Below are 20,498 nucleotides of genomic sequence, written 5' to 3'. Positions count from 1 at the left end.
ATTCCCTCTTTGTCTTTCCTCAGACTGTGTTTCCTGTGGTGGACGTATAGTAACAAAAAGAGGGACTTTGGCACTAAATAGTATGTAATGTTGAAAGATATCTACTTGATTTGACTCTGACACTGAAGCTTCATATTAGCTTCAGATAAACTTTTAAATACATTTTTGCACAGAAGGAGGACTGTGGATTTTGTCCTCCATCACTTCCATTATAAGTGCATTATGAAGGGATCTTCTAATGGTCAGTATGAACAGGAGGAATGATTACAGCAAGACAAATATGTTTCACTGTTCATTTAGGCTCTTGACTGATGTTTAAAGGAAGACTTGAAAAATTGTGAACCTGTCCTTTACAGCTAGTGTATCTGCTTTTGCCTTGTAAGAGATAACCCAAATTGCATGTTTGTTCTCACTGGTTTGCCTCATTTTCTTTGTGACACTCTCAGTTTTACATTGTTTACGATGGTAATGAATTGCACTGATGTTAAACATAAATCGTGATAACGCGAGGTTTGTAGCTGACTTTTGGTCCGGTCCGTTTACTACACACCTCTGAACTGGCCTCTGGGATTGCAGTTGTAAAGAAACGTACAGTCCTATAAGTAAATGTACAACAGGACTTCAACCTCCATAAAGCAGTTCGCGTGGAGGGCTTTTGTTGTAGCCTCTCGTGCTGTTCGCGAGCGTTCACTGAGGTCTGACCAAAAGCGCTAATCTGACAAGCGTGTGGACACAGCATCACACAGACTCCATGGGTTTATAGATCGATGTTTTTTTATTCAGGTCATCCTCCAGCATCGCGCTGACACTCACCAACGTGCTCTGCTCCCAATGTTTACTTCTCCGGCATGTCTTCTCCAGCCAGGGAAAAGTAATGCTGTGGTTTATTCAATTTTTTTTACGACAAGCATCGTGAACAGATATCATGTTTGCACGATACGTATTTAAACTGCTGTACTGATAATGCACTAGCTGGTAGCAGTTTGAACAGTTGGACAGCTTCCTCTCTCGGGCAGCGAGCTGTTGTCGACAATTGCAGATCCTCTCCGGCTCCATGATGGCGATGTTTCGGAGCTTTGTCTCGGCGAGCACCCAGCTCAGGCAGCAGCAGCAGCCGCCGAACAGCGGCTCAGGCTCGCTAGCAGCTCCGGCGGAGAGCATCGAGAGTCAGTTCTCCTGTCCCATCTGCCTGGAGGTCTACCATAAACCCGTCAGCATCGCCAGCTGTGCTCACACGTAAAGTAGCTACTTCTTGTTTGGATGTATGTTATTGTTTGTGCTCGTACAGTGACGGAACCATGTCGCTTTTTAAAATACACAGCTGCTTTGTTTTATGAAAGCAGACAGACATTTAGTGAGGTTTCTATATTGTTAATAACAGTTGGTCTGGGTTAGTTCAATACTACTCTTTAAACATCTGGCAGCAGCTGCAGCAGCCAGTCATACTGTCGGGCTCATTAGACTGATGCATAATCATCACTACTGTTCTGACAGGAACAGAGGACTTCTGTATGGGCTTATTTTTAGTGCACAAATGTTCTTGAGATAATTGTAATTTGAACCGTAAGGTCTAAAATAAGATAAGAGCTAGAAATGTGTTTTTAACAAAAGTAATAACTGGTTCACCGAATATTTTTGAGCTCAAAGACAAATGCCTTAAAGGTACAAGAAAAGGAACTATTTTTTTTCTCTCATAAAATTATTGGCTCACAAATATGTTTTTACATGACGTCACCTGGTATGTGTAGAACCAATTTATTTTGTCTAAGACATTCTTTTAAAAACCTTATCTTTTGCTGTAACGGTGTTTCTTCAGTAACCCTGATACTACTCATAACAGCCTGCAGGTCAGCAACCGAGGGACTCATAAACAAAACAATGTACAAAATGCAAACTCAGAGGATGCAAGGCAATCTCTTTACCAACTTAAAAAGTAAGTAAAGATGACTCAGTAGGGTGCAAAGAAAACGGCCATGAATGGGGTTCAAGCACAGAAGGGCAGTCTTCCACTGAATATGACCTTCACAAGAATTTGAAAACATGCCACTATCATAAATTGCCACATGGTTTGATAAGTGTGAGGTGGACACCCAGGGACTCGAACCCGGTGACTTACTGACTGCACCACTGGAGAGACGTGGTTTCCACATTACCCTCTTATAACTTGAGGCAATGACATCACATGTGCCAGACTGGGGTGTTTTTGTCTGTCAAAATGCTGGTGAGAAAATTCTGCAAAAAAAAAATCACACACCATTCTGCTGGTGTCGGGTGTATTGTCAAATACTTTGGTGAAATTTCTTTAAAAATGAGATGAAATAGAAAATGTTGTGTATACAGTACAAATTAGAGCAAGATACTGAATATCACTGTGGACTCACTATTCCACTGATCTGAATAATATCTAGTATCAAAAAATGTCTGTGTCAACTTTAGTAGCATATGAAGACTTGTGGAGATATAGATTTGATTTTATATATATAATATGTTGATTTTGCATATTTTGAAAAATATAGTGATAGACTTGTGAATTGACCATAGGTTGCAATCAGACAGACTTCAGTGGATGCGCTGAAAACATTTCAGCTCTGAAGGACATACAGGTGATTTATTTTAATTTTTTGAAGTTGGAATGTCCAATGTTTAGAATTTTAGATTTGTTGTAGAGTCTAAGTTAACCCTAGACCGTGCAAACTGAATTTCATATGAATCCATGCAGCCGATTACGAGATATAAACTTTTTACATTTGTGGCAGCCCCTAATGGCAGAATATACAAGGACTGTGCAGCGAAGCTCGAACCTAGGATCCAAACACATGCACCGAGTTTGGTTAATAGCTTAAGCCAATTTTAATTTATGAATGGTTATGTAAAATTGAATTTAAAGACACAGGTTTAAAAATGTATAATTCAAAAATGGTATGGAATATCAAAAATCAGAAAAAGCACTCTTTTCTGGCTTGGTCCAGATATGCTATATGCCAAATTTTGTGATGATTGCTTATAATTTAAAGGAGGAGTAGCAAAAAAACAGATGTGGACAAAATTCAAAATGGCGGAAAATCTATCTTGGTGCAGATGGGTGTGGCTTATATGAAGAGATTCATCTGGATCCACAAAATACAGAAAAAAATGTTTGTGAGACTTACAGTTCTAGCTATAATAACAAACTGTAGTCTACAGTTATAGGCTAAATGTAAAGTTTATTGTTATAGCGCCACCATCTGGCCAATCAGTATCATTTTTTTGTCTGAGTAGTGGGTGAGATTTCCAACCTATCTACCAAGTTTGGGAACTGTAGCTGTTATGGTTTCTGAGACCCGGATACCTCTAGGGCAGAATAATGATAATAATAATAATCCTAACAAATACAAAAGGGTTCCAGCAGCTTTGCTGCTTGGACTTGTGAAAACATGATATTTTCTGAGCAGGAAAGGTCACTCCCTTCACAGCAGTACTACTGAATCAAACTACAGTCTTCCTGACTCTGCCACCAGAGGCAGCACTGAGCATCATACTTCTCAAGACTTTCTTGGTGGGAATAAATTCTGTTTTCTGTTACTTTGCCACATTGTTTTCTACCACCTTAGAAGTTACAAATGAGATTGCCTACCATCCAGGGAGTTTGTATTTTCAACATTCTTCCTGTAATAATTTATCTGAGCTGCTGAGTAAAATGTCCAATTCCTGCAGGACCGCAATATGTATATAGTGTGACAGTCCAGGATCCAGGAAGTACACCAATCAATACAGCTTTATGAATCTATTTAAAGGTCCTCTTTAGACATATTTGAACATATGAAAAAGCCTCTGCTTTGAATAATGATTTGTGGCTAATTTGTTTTTTTCCACCAAAAAAGTTCAATTACCATGTTCAAATCCTGAAAATGACATCTACTTCTGTTCTTTCATTGAAAAATCCAGAATATATGTATATTCAAATAATTAAACAAATTGAATCGCTGGACACAAGATGTCTCCTACTTCACTGAAAAGTCCATTCTTAGTGTTTGTGCACTGGAGATTCAATTTGCCACGTTACACTTGTGTAAGTTGCATACTGGACCATGACTGGCTCCAAAACATTGACTGTATATTCAAACAGTCTAAGTGAGATTTAAGGTGAGCTCAGAGAAACTTCCCTCCTCCTGCAGATGAATGTGAAAACACACTGTGCACAGACATCATTCTACACATCCAACTGAAGGAACAAGAATGAACTTCAGCCTAAAGTTCAGCTTTAGTTTGAAGAAATGAGTTGATTGGGATGGATTGAAATGGAATAGCAGTTCTTTTTAGTTAGCTTGAACTGAAAATCATGTTATTTCATTGGTAAGATGAACACATAAACACATAAAACACATATGTGAGTCTCATGTAGGTTTGTTTTATATAAGTCTATATTTATTGATTTAATGAAGCATAAATGACTGGAGACAGGGGTAGTTAAATATCATATACCTTCATGCCTTGAATTATTAGTAATTTAATTAATCAACAGAAAATACAGGCAACACCTCTATATTAGCCTTAAATATTTCATTATCAAAAAAACAACAACTCAAAAACAGTCAAAAAAGATGTTGTGTGCTGGGTATGAGAGAGAGAGAGCTGATGCTTTTGACACCTTTAGTCAAACACAAGAGTTGTTGGGGTGCATGGGTAAAGTTGCCACCTGCAGCTTGACTGCTGATAGCAGCGCTACAGGCTTGGTGTCGTGTTATAGTCAACACAAGAGAGAAGCTTCTCACTGATAGGGGACGTCATGTGACACAGAGGCAGCACCTGTCTGTCTGCAGGTGCACAGGGAGGAAACAAGGCCAGAATTCTGCAGAAATGACAAGTCGTCAGTCATTACCTGATTCAAAATGATCTGAGTCACTTTGCAAATTGGTAGATGGAAGTGTAACTTTTGCTAACAGACCTCAGGCTGAGTGCTGTAAACCAGTCAGCTGCTTTACACAAAGAAAACCAAAACATGTTGAAACCTGCAGGCTATATCTGTATCTGTGTTCGTGAGCTGCACTTTGTATTTTGCCTGTTTTCTAACCAGGTGGATCTTTTACCATTTGCAGTCAAGTAGCATTGTGAAATGTGTAACTGATGGAATAATGACATTATCAGCCTCAGCATCATCAGAGAGGAGATAGCCAGAGAGGTGTAATCTTACTCAGTCTGCAGTTGAAAAGAACAACAAAGAGCAGACCAGACCTCAGGTAGCCTCTGTTCTATTTCCAGTTAAAGGTAAAATGCAGCTATTTTTACTCCTGCTGCTGATGGGGATAGATGAAACTTCTGGAAACACTAATGCTTGTGTGTACTTACACAGGGAAACAGTGCGTCGACAGATTCTGTGTTATGTCTGACTCTCAGTGCCTCCATGTTTTCATCTGTCAGACTTGAAAGTGAAACTAATTTATCTGCCCAGAATAGAACCTTTTCAGTCAGTTTCACTCACAACCCAAGTGTTCCTGACAGAGAGATGTGGTGTGTGATGCACCAGATATTGTGAAACTCAGTGGCTTCATCATTGGATCAGATGTGGATGAGCTGAGCAGCCCTGCTGCAGCAGCGTGATAAAAAGCATCCTAAATATGGTGGAAGTCTAATTTCACAGCTCTGGCTGGACTTTTCTCCATAAAAGCCGTTGCTGAGCCTCATACACACTTTCTTATTTAGTGCCATTGGGCCAGCTGAAGTGATTTATGTAGCTGAAATATTTATAAATGGAGGACATGTAGAACCCAGTATGCACATTTTTGGTTAATCTAGTTCCATTACACCATCCCAAGAAAATGAGTGAAAATGATGATAACTGATCAATTGTAAAACACCCACCAAAATACCTTTTATTGTACATTTGAAGGTTGCAGCTTCTCAAATTTTCATTGGATTGTAAATTGAGTGAATGATTTTTTGATTGTTGGTAAGACTTAAAAAGAAATTTAAAGACATAATTTAGGTTCTGGTAACTTGTGATGGGAATTAGTCTTTATTTTATGATGCCTTATATTTTGATTTTAGAGACAAGGTGAAGTGTATAATCAGAAATGTCTTGGTAACAGTTCAGTTTTTTCTGTGGAAGAACAGATAATGAAGTGTGTGTGTTTAGATCATCTGGACTGAAGAAAACGGCTGTATTAGAATAGAACAGAATAGAACAGATCTTTGTTGTCCACCAAAACATGAAGACACTCTACACATGTTTCTTCCAAGAAAGAGACAGTGAAGCAGTCAAATGTCTGTGGCTTGGATCTCATCATCTTCTTTACATTTATCTTGGAAGGATGGATGAAGTGATGCTCTCTCTACTGTTCCAGGTTCTGCGGGGAGTGTCTGCAGCCATGTCTTCAGGTGACCTCCCCCCTCTGCCCTCTCTGTCGGGTCCCCTTTGACCCCAAGAAAGTGGAGCGCTCCAGCAGCGTGGAGAAGCAGCTGGCCTCATACAAAGCTCCCTGCAGGGGCTGTAGCAAGAAGGTACACATCCAATTGTTCCATGAACCATGTTAGAAAACCATATATGCAAGTCTCCATGATGGATGGATTTGATTATATTGTGTAACTCATGACAACCATAAGAATGTACTTTTTATTTTTGCAGCTCATACAGGAAAGCATTTGCATTCTTTATGTTTTTATTTTACAGTTATAGTGAAACATTTCTGGTATCCTATGATGCACCAAATAGAAACATTCTACAGAAAATACATTTCACAAAATTGTAACACAACATTTCAGGAACACATACTAACAAAACAAATATGAAAAATAGAACGTGTGTTGTTAGTTTACATAGAAAGAATGTATCATTGGACGTTTACATGAGCACAGTTATCATTTGTAACAGTAAAGACTATAGGTTGGATGAGAAGTAGATTACATTTGAACAGTGCTATTTTATGGTTTGGCATGTGTTCAGCTAATAAATATGATTAGATATGATCAATCATGACAGTAATGTAAAGTGTACAGTATGTATGGACAGGACTCCTCTGACATGGCAGCGTGTACCACTAATGAGACAGCTCTGCAGATGGTGTTATTCTCCTGTAACTGTAGGTCAGCCTGCTTGATAACTGTGTGTGTTTATTCTCAGGTGGCTCTGGTAAAGATGAGGTCCCACATTGCTTCCTGTTCTAAAGTCCAGGAGCAGATAGCCAACTGTCCCAAGTTTGTCCCTGTGGTACCAACCTCCCAACCTATACCAAGGTACACATCCTCATGTGTTAGGTCTCCTCCTGCTCCCTGTCATTACCCACACTGTGTTCCCATCCACACAAACTCACCATGTAGACTTCTCATTTGTCTGTTTCTTTTATCAGATGCAGTCACTAGTGATTGGATTGTGGCTCTTGATTATTACCAGGCAATGTCTCCTCACTGTCACTTCACTATGTTTCTCAACATCTTTCTGTCTTTCTTTTTTCTTTCTTTCTTTCTTTTTCTTTCTCTTTTCTTCTCTCTTTAAATTCCCAAACCAACAAGTCAGTCAGAAGGTCAAGACTGACGTTAAAAACATTGAAGCGCTTTGTTCTTTAGATAAAATGCCAAGACAGAATGACTGAATTATCTTACAAGCGTGTGTTGATTCATGTCTTCTGTTTGTGTATGTGTGTCCTCACATATGTAGCAATATTCCAAACCGGTCAACATTTGTGTGTCCGTTCTGTGGAGCCAGAAACCTGGACCAGCAGGAACTGGTGAAGCACTGTATGGACAACCACCGTAACGACCCCAATAAAGTGGTAAGAACCTGTTCTGGAATAAACCACATTGCATTATAACACTTTCCAACTGACACAACCAAACCTCCAGACTATAACAACTTGTGCAACATTCATTCAGACTGCAAACCAACACTGGGTGGAGCTAGTATCAATATTAGGACTTGTGATGGGAATTTCTTTTAAATGTATTGACATTAAACAGCGGTTTTGTAGCCGACTTCCCAGATCATCTAATAATAGTGTGAGAGAATAATTGAGGGAAATAAAGTTGTTATCATTAATATTTGTTAGTGGTTATGTTTATGTAGGAAGCAGGAAGACAGCAAGATAAACAATCAGCATATAGTCACTACTTTGGAGACAAGCCTCTTGGCTTTTCCAGTCTGTCTTTGTGCCTCTGCAGTCAGCACAGTCACACAACACTAAATCACAAAGAACATCATGATGACTCATGATTGACTTAGTTCTTGTGAGTGTTTGGTTGAAAGGGGCTGTTCCAATCTATTTAACTCTACCAACTATTTTGATTATTTTGATATTTTGAGACATTTTTTCAAGTCCAAATTCTCTGAGTCCAGCAGCTTAAATGTGAATATTTTCTGGTTTCTTTAGTCCTCCGTGACAGTAAACTGAATATCTTTTGAAAATGACAGAAGACATAATCTTTGGGAAACAGTGATTGATATGTTTCACCATTTTCTGACATTTTGTAGACCACACAACTAATCCATTAATCCAACTAAACGAAAAAATAATCAACAGATTATTTTATGATAATGAAAATAATTGTTAATTGCAGCCATAGCTAAAACTGTGCTGTTTGAGTTCTAACAGTGACTCTCTGTGACTGTGCTGTATGCTTGTGTCTCCAGGTGTGTCCTGTGTGTTCAGCTATGCCGTGGGGAGACCCCAGCTATAAGAGCTCCAACTTCCTCCAGCATCTCCTCCACAGACACAAGTTCTCTTATGACACCTTTGTTGTAAGTCCAACACTGTTATTGTTTTTGTCTTTTTAAATATATTTTGTAAGATTTACTGCAAAAAAAATCAAATCATCATTTTAACCTGCTAAACATGAAGCATGAAGCAAATTCTTCACTTTGAAGTTCATCCCACCAAAACAACAAAACAAAAGAAAAACACATTCTCTCACTTTCCTCTACTTGTATCTCAATGCAGATAGTTTTGATCCTATGTGTCCAGGTTTTGAGATTTCTGCCTCCAACCCCAATACAACAGAGGTGAACGGAATTAAACTTGTGGTACTCACAGCATTCCAAATGAACATTTTTAAATGTTCACCAGCAACATCTCTTTCCAGAAACAGTGTCCACAGAATCCACAGAACACACTGTGAAGTTTTCACTGGGACCTCTGTAGAAAGTAGTTCCAATGAAAGCTGTCCACAGCATATCATAACTTATATCTGTTACCAATCTTCTATTGGAAAAAAACCCCTGATATTTATAATAATAATGATAATAATAATAATAATACACTTTTTTGTCACGCCTCCTTTTTGGTTAAAGCTCCTCTCTGTGGTGTCTAATAGTTTACTGTTGTTTTCAGACACAACAATGATCTGAGAGGAACTTTGGGGCTTTTGGCTATAATGAAATCAAGGAGTTTGTCCTCAAGGTTTGAATCTGACCAATGCAAACAGATCAGACTCCTTAATTAATGGATGGTCTACAAGTTATTGATTCGGTCAGAGTTGCGTTATGTGTGGTCCACATTGACTAGCAGCAGTCTTTCTGTGTGTTTTCAGGACTACAGCATTGATGAAGAGGCAGCACTGCAGGCAGCTCTGGCACTGTCACTGGCTGAAAACTGACACATCACCACCACCCTGTCACCGTTAGCACCCACTCCACCTTATCCCTCTGCACTGCTGCTGCTCCTCCATGGCTCAGAAGGTATCATCCACCCAGCGAACACACCTGATCCCGCCAGGTTCACAGAGTTTCTTCAGAGATCCACATCACAGAGAAGTGCAGCTGACTTTGGATTTGGTGATGCCCTCACGCCAGGGAGTTTCTCCTGGTGTAGCAGTGCAGCCAGTCATTTATCTTTTCACTGATCCGTTTGGATTTGATGTTTTGAAGACAAAACATTCTGTGGGTTTGGAATAGATCCAAGACAAGCTACTTAAAGTTGGACACCACCCATGGCTTGGAAACAGTCCATCCACTCACAGCGTCAGTGCACCTGACGGCAGCCATCTGGACTACCAGTCACAGCATGAAGGGCTAACTCCATGGAAAAATGTCTCGTCTGTGAGTTTGAAACATCCTGAAGCATGCTGACTCTAAAACCCCCATCACTGATCCAGGTCTTCACAGGATCACTAGTCGCTGACTGCTGGTACTCACTGTGAGTAACTAGGTTGATGCTCAATCTGTTAAAAGGTGAGCAGGAGTTAATATACAGTAGTTAAAATAACTTTAAAGTCCAAAACACCATGAATCAATAACATCACTTCACTATCAACTCCACAAATGAATGCACCTGTTATAGAGCTGATATGATATTTTGTACTTACCAGACAAAACAAAATCACATCAGTAATAAAAGCAGCAGCAGCAGCTCGTTGGCCTTTTACACACAGGAAGAGTTCATTCTGTTGCTCCGGCTGTCAGGTGACCTGTTGACTGAGCATTGCATGGTAACACCTGCAATAGTACTGTCCATGTCAACATCTTCTAATGGTCATGCTCATTAGGTTAGAGGTGAGGATGCCCTGCACCCTGTACACGTACCAGCACATCATGCATGGGGAGGCTAAAACTCCCTGGATTTTAATAGAACAAAATAAGGCTGTATGCTCATTTCATTCTCTGGCCTTATAGTTTCACTTCAGTAACCTGATGGAAAAGGCAGAACACACTGTCACACCTGATGTGGGTGTGTTATGAATATTCTGCCTGCACTGTTCATATTTGACAGGCAGACAAATCTCTTCTCCATTATCTGGAGAGACTCTGTGTTGAGTAGCTACAACAGAATGTATGTCACTGTTGTATGATGTATTAAAAGATAAATGTGGATAGTTATGAGGTACAGATACGATAATGACAGAGAAATATCACAGTATTTTGGAGACTCTACTTAAAACAGTGTTAATGTAAAGTAAGTTCCTGAACCCTACCATGTCTCTTCAGAGTATGATTAGGAATACAGTATATTGCAATTCAAATTCCTTTTATTACACTTTTTGATTTCATATTGGTAGTCTGTGTGCACACAAAAATGGAATTCGTTAAATAAGCCACTTAAGAAATGAAATACAGATTTGGGAGATGAAGGACTGAAATGTTTCTCCACAGATTTCTGTCAGCAACTGGAGGTGAGAGTGAAGCTGATGGATCTCAGTGGTGGACTGATGTCTGACAGATAAACTAATGTGAAACTGTGATGAGGTTCATGATGTTAGGAGCTGAGATGAATGTTAGAGGGAAAATCCACACAGCTTAATTTGATTTACCTCCACCTTCCAGTTAACTGCCAGCTTTGCACACATTGCTGTATCACACTGCTGTGAAACTGAAGGCCTTTGTGTCTCCCACTCTGTCTCTCAACAGTCTTTCTCCAACATAACCTGTATTTTATTTTTGCTAATGCATAGAAAATAATCTGAAGACCAAATCATTTTCAGAAAGCATCAGCATAATATTTCCATAAACATTGAGGGCAGACTTAAGCCTTCTGCATACATGTGACAGTAAATTTAATCTTCTCCCCATATACATGATGTCTATGCGGACTGTCCATACCAGCAAACATTTAAACACATCAGTCTATGCAGACACCCAGTGACATAGAAACTGAACCACGTCTTTGTCCATGTAGAACTACGTCTGGCCCTTTAGCCTCTTCTAGCTTCTTTCTAAAACGGTCTAAAATCTCCCCCAAACACACAAACTCCTCATTGTCATCTCAGTGCTTTGCCCTAAGGCTTATTCACAAGATAAAGAAATAAAAGAAGTGTAGAGTAAGAGTGTTGTGGAAACTTCACCTTGGCACAGGGATGGTGGTGTGACTGGTCAGGCACTGAGAAATTATGGTCAGACTTAATGTCAAATGCGCATGGCAGGTTGTCAGACTGGGCGATGTAAAAGCTACTCCAGAGGGCGCAGCATTGCTAGAATAATCAGGTTTTCCGTTGTGGATTTCTAATAATCCACTATCTTAACTGAACTCACTGTTCACTGCAATATTTGTCAGTGGACTGCAGCAGCTGGCGTCAGGAGCTGAAAATATAAAACAGTCCTTTAACCAGATCCCAGACTGACTGAATGCATTGGTAAAGTGACCCCAAGCCAAATATGGAAGTGTTAACGTTAACAGAGCTGTCAGAGACAGCCATCCAAACCTGTGTGACAAACTGATCAGTAGTCTGTCCTGTTTACTGTGATGTTGAACTATTCGCAAACGTTAAGATGATAAATTGGTATATTGGTCATAGTCATGACACGGCAACACCAAAAGGAAGCTTCACAGGCTGACATCTGATTCAAATCCTGGAAGCTCAGCCGTGGCTCATAAATTACTGTCCAAAGACAATAGAGGGACCTCAAGAGATGGCAGGTAAATAAAAACAGACTTGAGAGCTTCATGTGCAGTTTAAATGGATCAAACTGCACCAATGAAGGAAGCAGGGATCATTTGTCATCAGCTCAGAATGCCAGTATTACCATCTTGAACTCCATAGTATATAAACGTTTACAGTAAAAGACATTAGCACTACATTCACCCCCCCCCCCTTGAAGCAAAATCAAACAGTTCCTATTTTTTATTCTTGTGAGTACCTGCACTTGTCAGCATTTTTTTTCTACCAGATTGATCTGTAGATATTGTTGGAAAAACATCAGAAGGGATGGAAATGCTGAACCCCCATTTTACTCTTATCTGCTTCTTCAACACTTGCTACAAGGAATATTTTTATGATGTATCTGCCAAGATAGATGAGTAAAAAGATATATTTTTGGAAAATGTTTCCGTTTCAAACCACAGGACTAATATCAGACATGGGTCGAATATGTGTCTGCAACTTTACGGGGACAATGAAGTTGATTTACAAACTTGAATTGCTGTTGAATTGCACACACACACACACACACACACACACACACACACACACACACACACACACACACCAGAAACACATACAGGACTGGAGAGAATGGGTCTGGTTTAACACAGATGTTTTCTATGGTTTGACCAGTAGATGGCAGTCCTTCTCCAGATGTGCAGAGCCACAATGAAACAAACACTCATAGAATATCATATACACATCAAATCATGATTGTTATGAAGGCAGGTTGTGGAGAAAAGAGAAAAGGTAACTTTGGTAATGTTTCCACGGAAGGATACATTCATCATTTGCACTTTAATTCATTCTGTTTTTTAAATAATAGTTGGAATTCTTTTTGTATAATCTTAACTCTTTAATGATTTTGCAATTAAATTCCACAGCAGAATGAGTGTTTTGTTTAAAAAAGTTGACAAAGATCTTGTAAATTGTAAAAGGTGTCAGGGGTTATAAGTTATATGATATAAAGTGTACCATTAGTTTTGTTTGTGTGACAAAAATTTCAAATATTTGTTGACTGAATACTTAATTTTAAATGGGCAGCATGTGCCATTTCTTTTCTTCCAATAATGTTTTTGTGGTAAAAAAAAAAAAAAAGAAAAAAGAAAAAAAAAGTGGATTGACTGGGAATGCTGATTATGCAACACCAGAGCTGACATGCACACAGTAAAAACATGTCAGAATGCAGGAGTTGTATGGAGGATGAATAAGGCCATGTGAAGAATACATTTAAAAAATAAAAATAGGTATCCCACTTTAATGTCACTATGTTTCTACTTGGCATTCATGTCAGCTGAAATTTAAGACAGCTGTATGATTGCAGAGTTGGCCACGTGAGGCTATTTACAATATAGCACAACATTCTTAAAATTGGATTTAATTATCTTGAAAGACAGACTTTGGCTGGCATGAGGGGTCCACGTTTGTTTGTTTTTTTGGCATTTATATATTGGATATATATAGCTCTATAAAAAAAAAGAGTTTTTAAAAAAAGATGAGTTTCCCTGTCGTAATTCTGACTTGGATGTTGACATAAACATGAAGCTACATTTGAAACTGGTTATGGTAACTCCAATGTGACATGAACGCAGTATCTTAGAATTCTGTCTGAATTCAAAGATTTAAGTATAATAAAAGGAGTGTTCGGACTTTACACAAAGATAAGTTGTGCTTGGGATTAGAACAAATTTGACCACTACTGTTATACAGACCTTGTTTATTCACCCCAAACAGCTAATAACAGACTGTGCAAAAGTTAGCTGTAGCTACCTAGCAAAGTATGCACCACACACGTGCCTGTGCTGTGTTTGTGTGACAATTTAGCCTCTGTCTGATCTCAAAACTCATCAGTATCCAGTTCTTTCTGTTAATTTCCCACCAGACATACTGTATCTATACGGTATTTTTTTAGTCTCTGTACATTCATGAATTATAGCTATTAAACCTTGGGATAAGTGCAGTTTTTTTTTCATGTTAAGACATTTTCAAAACGCATAGACATGCTTCTTCATCTTAATTTGCATCTCCCAGGGCAAAGCCATGTATTCTCACATTTTTGCATTGACTTAAAAAAACGGCTGTATTTGCTTCAACTTCAGTCTGAACACATCTTTAGATACTGAAAAATTCTTACGAAAAAGTCGCAATTCTGACTTTAATCCCAGGTTTCAATGTTTTTTTTGAAAATTTAAAAAATGATAATTAATATTTTTAGCACATTAACAATTAAAAGATAGGTCTCTAAAAAAGGTTCTTTTCAGCATTCATATGTTGCTCAAAATATAAATGGTAAACTGTTTTTATGTTTGATTTGGTTTCAACCCCCTTGCCTCATACAAACAATTGTTTCTTCAGTTCGGTGTCATAATTTTTATATTCATGTTAAAATAGCAATCTTTTACAAGTGTTTAAAACTTGTAAAGTCGCAGCACTCTTTTTACCTCTGTAGCAGAATTCTTGGATTCTTATTTTGTTCAAATTTGTGTACCCCATGTTTATCTGCTTCTCTCTAACTCTTGGTTGAACACATTTCCCCATGAAATGTAAATAATCTGTTTTTGTGCTGTTGCTTTTAATATTTTGTGAAACTGTCACTGCTTGTCACTAGTCATCATTAAAGACAGTCAAGTTACAGTAGCTCAACAGTCACATACACAGTGAACAAAAGGAGAAAAGCAAAGTGTGTTTAACTGTAGCAAACTGTAGAGCTTTGTACTAGATCACTTTTAACTACATTTGATGCAAACATGGAGGAGCAGGAAAACTGTCTGGCTTGCAAGGATTAAAGGAGAGGTTAAGGACAGGTGAACCTGAAAATGCTATGCCATGTAGCATTTTCAGGTTCAGTTGAAGCTAACATGAGGCTTGAGCAGTCTGAGTTAGTCAAATCAGCTGGGTATCTTAATCCTAGCCATTCGCTTGTACGTTTATTGTCTGTGTGTATCCCTCTGCTGGGGCTCTGTGAGGAAATATGAAGAGGGCATTAAAAAAGGACTAGTTAGTCCTTTAAAAGGACTAACTTTGGAAAAGCTTGATTTGGCTAAATCAGACTGACAAACTTGTTATTAGCTTAAAATGTGTTTTTGCACACACAAGGTCTGTGGATATTGTCCCCCACTTCATATAGTGGGGTTGTGCTATGAAGGGCATATGGAAAGGAGGAACTATTCCAGTGACGAGTAACACTTTCAAGTCTATCCTTAAATATAGTGATGTGCAAGCTGTTAGCTGGCTAGCTAACTAATTAAAATTAGCCTGCTAATTACATTATCACAACCACTGTTGCCCCATAACCAAACACCTCCAACTTCACCAAGTGTAGCCTGCTTGAACTGAGACAACAGCTGGCTAACAGAGTGTCAAGGATTGACTGGGCCAAGTTGGACTGAATTTTACCTGATCAAACCTGATGTCATATCTTGCCCTACCAGCTGCTTTAAAGGGGCACTCCACAGATTTTACATATTCAGGTCAATGTACTCATCACAATGAGTCAAGTCTGAGAAAATAACCCTGATGATGTCATATGATGTCATCAAGATTATATTAGTTTAGGTTTAGGGGCTAAAAAATTATAACAGCCTGTACTACAAACTGCTACAAAAAGCTATGGGTGTCTACCAGGCTGGCAAGGTCTGCTGAATGCTGTCGAAATGTAGGGTTTTTTTAATACTGTCTCTATTATACAAGTTCCCCAACTGTAAGGACATGCAATGCTAAATCACTGCAATGCCCCTGTATAAATTACTTTGAATTGGCCAGAAAGACAAACACACCACAACACTACTGAAAACCAGCCAGATGTCATGGGAAGTTGAAAGTTTTACTTTTTCATCAATGAAGTACAAAAGGGAAACAGAAAGAAAGTAAGAGGGAAACCATGACAAGAACCCCAAACACTGGACTAAAGCAAACTGTGTGCAATAGATGTAAAGATTTATAGTACTGTTACAAAAGAAACACACAAGAGTATAAACTAGATTAAAGTCTATTCAGGCAAAATTGATCCATCTCCTCAATCTGAAGTCAATTTCACTGAGGTAGTATTTGTGAAGACAGTTTGAAGACAAATGTGGTTAACACCTTATTTTAACCTACATATATACTATATTTAGCTTCTCTAAACACTATATAAACAATTAATACACATTATAGTGTAGTTGTGTGTGTGTGTGTGTGTGTGTGTATCCATCCATTCATTCAGTCATTCTTCTGTTTTTCGAAAAACAAAGTACTTCACTGATTTGTCCTCCTGCAACTATGAATTAATTTCCAAGAATGTGCTGTTGGACATGATTATTTATACAACAAAATCAGTGTGTATTTTCTGCTGATCATAATTGTGTACTGTACATTTAGATCCGGGGTCTTTTCTGAGAAGCAGGATTACTGAGTTATCTGGATAACTTTGTTGAGTAAAACCTGGAACCTCAGAAAACTAGAACATGGACTGAGTGTAAAAAGGCCTCTGTGGATGATGCAGCCAAGTTATCCAGATAACGCAGTATAAATTTGAATCATGCACTGATAAATACTTGTAGTATTTGTTAATAGTCATAGTTGATTACCATTCATAAACCACTTATTAATTGTTTATATAGTGTTTATAAATGCTAAATAGGGGAGTTAAAATAAAATGTTACCCAAATGGGCAAAGTGAACAGATGTAAATCCAGAGTCTGGTCAGTGTGATTAATATGCATTCTCTCTACACATAGTAATAATATCAATAAAAAGTGCTTGCAGTGACACTGGTGCTGGAGATGATGATGATGATGATGTCTGGGTTTTCCAGCTGTTGCACTGTTTGGGTTTTATCAAATCACTATAAAACTTAGGATGTTTTGTAGCATTTTTTTTTTCTTTTCCTCTGAAATAAAATGAAAAACACTGAATGTAATGTAGTTGTGTTTTCATTATGAGACCAGGAGGCAGAGCTGCAGAGCTGCAGTCCTACATGCTTATCTGCTCTTCCATTAGAGCAGTTACCCACCCAAAACCACATAGAAACTGTGTCTGTCCCCCAACCACTTAAATCAATTAAATCCAAAGTAAACAGAAGAGGATTCATTCATAAAAATCTAATAAAAATTAAAAACACTACTGCAATAGTACAACAAAATAAGACAATTAAATGTGGACTCTTGAACATTAGATGTCTGTCATCTAAAGCCGTAATAGTAAACGATTTAATCTCAGATCATCATATTGATTTATATTATCTAACTGAAACCTGGCTGTGTCATGAAGAATATGTCAGCCTAAATGAATCCACTCCCCCCAGTCATATTAATACTCACATACCTCGAGACACTGGCTGAGGAGGAGGAGTTGCAGCCATTTTCAACTCAAGCCTAATCATCAACCCTAGACCTAAATTTAATTATAACTCATTCGAAAGCCTTGTTCTTAGTCTCTCTCAGCCAACCTGGAAAACTTTACAGCCAGTTCTATTTGTTATAGTGTATCGTCCTCCTGGTCCATATTCTGAATTCCTATCTGAAGTCTCAGAGTTTTTATCAAACTTAATCCTTAGTACAGATAAAATAATTATAGTAGGTTTTTAACATTTATGTTGACGTCTGTAATGATAGTCTCAGCACTGTGTTTATCTCATTATTAGATTTAAATGGCTTCTCTCAGTGTGTAAATAATCCCACTCACTGTCTTAACCACATCCTAGACCTTGTTCTGATTTATGGGATTGAAATTGGACGTTTAATAGTTTTTCCACAGAATCCTATTTTATCAGACCATTACTTAATAACTTTTGAATTCCTATTACTGGATTGCACGCCATTAGACAAAAACGTCTTCACTAGATGTCTATCTGATGGTGCTGTAGTTAAATTTAAGGAAGCAATTCCATCAGTACTGAATTCAATGTCATGTCTCAATACTACAGAGGACTCTTATGCTAATTTTAGTCCCTCCCAAATTGATAATCTTGTTGATAGTGCCACAGGCTCATTGTGAATAACACTCAACTCCATCACCCCTTTAAAAAGGAAGATAATAAAACATAAGAGGTTAGCTCCATGGTATAACTCCCAAACCTGTAAATTAAAGTAAACATCGCAAAAATTTGAAAGGATTTGGCGTTCCACCAAAGTGGAAGAATCTCGCTTAGTCTGGCAAGATAGTCTTAAAACATATAGGAAGGCCCTCTTTAATGCCAGAGCCGCCTATTACTCAGCATTAATAGAAGAGAATAAAAACAGCCCTAGATTCTTTTTCAGCACCTTGGCCAGGCTGACATAGAGTCATAACTCTATTGATCCATGTATTCCTATAGGTCTCAGTAGTAACGACTTTATGAGCTTCTTTAATGATAAAATTCTAACTATTAGAGACAAAATTCATCACCTCCTGCCCTCAACAGGCACTGATTTATCCCCAAACACAGGAAACTTTAGAAACAGCTGTAAAATCTGACATATATTTGGGCTGTTTTTCTCCAGTCGACTTTTCTGAACTAACTTCAATGATTTGTTCAGCTAAACCATCAACCTGTCTCTTAGACCCCATCGCAACTAGGCTGCTTAAGGAAGCCTTACCCTTAGTGAGCACTTCTTTACTAGATATGATCAATCTGTCTTTAGTAACAGGCTATGTACCACAGTCCTCTAAAGTAGCTGTAATTAAACCTCTTCTTAAGAAGCCTACTCTTGATTCAGGTGTTTTAGCTAATTATAGACCTATATCTAATCTTCCATTTCTCTCTAAGATCCTTGAGAAAGCAGTCTCTAATCAGTTATGTGACTTTCTACATAACAATAGTTTATTTGAGGATTTTCAGACAGGATTTAGTGCACATCATAGCACAGAGACAGCACTGGTGAAAGTCACAAACGACCTCCTAACTGCATTGGACAAAGGATTTCTCTCTATACTTGTCCTGTTAGATCTTAGAGCTTCATTCGACACAATTGACCATCACATCCTATTACAGAGACTGGAACATTTAATTGGCATTAAAGGAACTGCATCAAACTGGTTTAAGTCCTATTTATCAGACAGATTTCAGTTTGTACACGTTAATGCTGAATCCTCCATGAAGGCAAAAGTTAGACACGGAGTTCCACAAGGTTCTGTGTCTGGACCAATACTATTCACCTTATATATGCTTCCTTTAGGTAATATTATTAGGAAACATTCCATAAATTGTCATTGTTATGCAGATGATACCCAATTATATTTATCAATGAAGCCTGATGAAACCATTGAGTTCAACAAACTCCAAGCATGCCTTAAGGACATAAAGACCTGGATGACCTGCAATTTTCTACTGCTAAACTCAGATAAAACTGAAGTTATTGTGCTTGGCCCTAAACACCTTAGAAACACATTATCTAATGATATAGCTACTCTGGATGGCATTACCCTGGCCTCCAGCACCACCATAAGGAATCTGGGAGTTATCTTTGATCAGGATATGTCCTTTAACTGCCACATAAATCAAATTCCATGGACTGCCTTTTTTCACTTACATAATATTGCAATAATCAGGCACATCCTGTTCCAAAGATGCAGAAAAACCAGTCCACGCGTTTGTTACTTCTAGGCTGGATTATTGCAATTCCTTATTATCAGGCTGCCCTAACAAGTCTATAAAGACTCTTCAGCTGGTCCAGAATGCAGCTGCACGTGTACTAACAAAAACTAGAAAAAGAGATAATATTTCTCCCATTTTAGCTTCGCTACATTGGCTTCCTGTAAAATCTAGAATAGAATTTGAAATCCTTCTCCTAATTTACAAAGCCCTTAAAGGTCAGGCACCATCATATCTTGAAGAGATTCTTTCTTTTTCTCAACCCAACCGGTCAAGGCAGATGGCTGCTCACCAAGAGCTGGGTCCTGCTTGAGGTTTCTACCCGTTAAAGGGGAGTTTTTCCGTACCGCTGTCGCCAAGTGCTTGCTCATGGGGGAATTGTTGGGTCTCTGTAAATTAAAGAGTATGGTCTAGACCTTCTCTATGTGAAAAGTGCCCTGAGATGACTTTTGTTGTGATTTGGTGCTATATAAATAAAAATTGATTGATTGATTGATTGATTGATTGATTGATTGATTGATTGATCAATTGATTATGCAGTCTCAAAAATCTGTAGCAACATGCTTCACTGCAGAGATATCACTATCCTTAAAATGAAAGTAGATACATGAACTCTTTATCATACTGT

General features: G+C 38.3%; 1 protein-coding gene across 1 annotated transcript; it reads left to right on the top strand.

Annotated features, from left to right (window-relative positions):
* The first annotated feature begins 619 nt into the window (after positions 1-619).
* LOC121912019 (E3 ubiquitin-protein ligase RNF166) lies at positions 620-17,197 on the top strand. The gene is made up of 6 exons (XM_042434046.1): positions 620-1,236; positions 6,321-6,477; positions 7,097-7,209; positions 7,631-7,745; positions 8,600-8,707; positions 9,496-17,197. The coding sequence occupies exons 1-6, from the start codon at positions 1,055-1,057 to the stop codon at positions 9,559-9,561; spliced, it is 741 nt and encodes a 246-aa protein (XP_042289980.1). The 5' UTR covers positions 620-1,054; the 3' UTR covers positions 9,562-17,197.
* Positions 17,198-20,498: the final 3,301 nt, after the last annotated feature.

Source organism: Thunnus maccoyii, chromosome 14 (genome assembly GCF_910596095.1).
Source record: "Thunnus maccoyii chromosome 14, fThuMac1.1, whole genome shotgun sequence".
In the NCBI taxonomy this organism is placed as follows: Eukaryota; Metazoa; Chordata; class Actinopteri; order Scombriformes; family Scombridae; genus Thunnus; species Thunnus maccoyii.
This window is presented reverse-complemented; position numbering and strand designations above follow the sequence as displayed.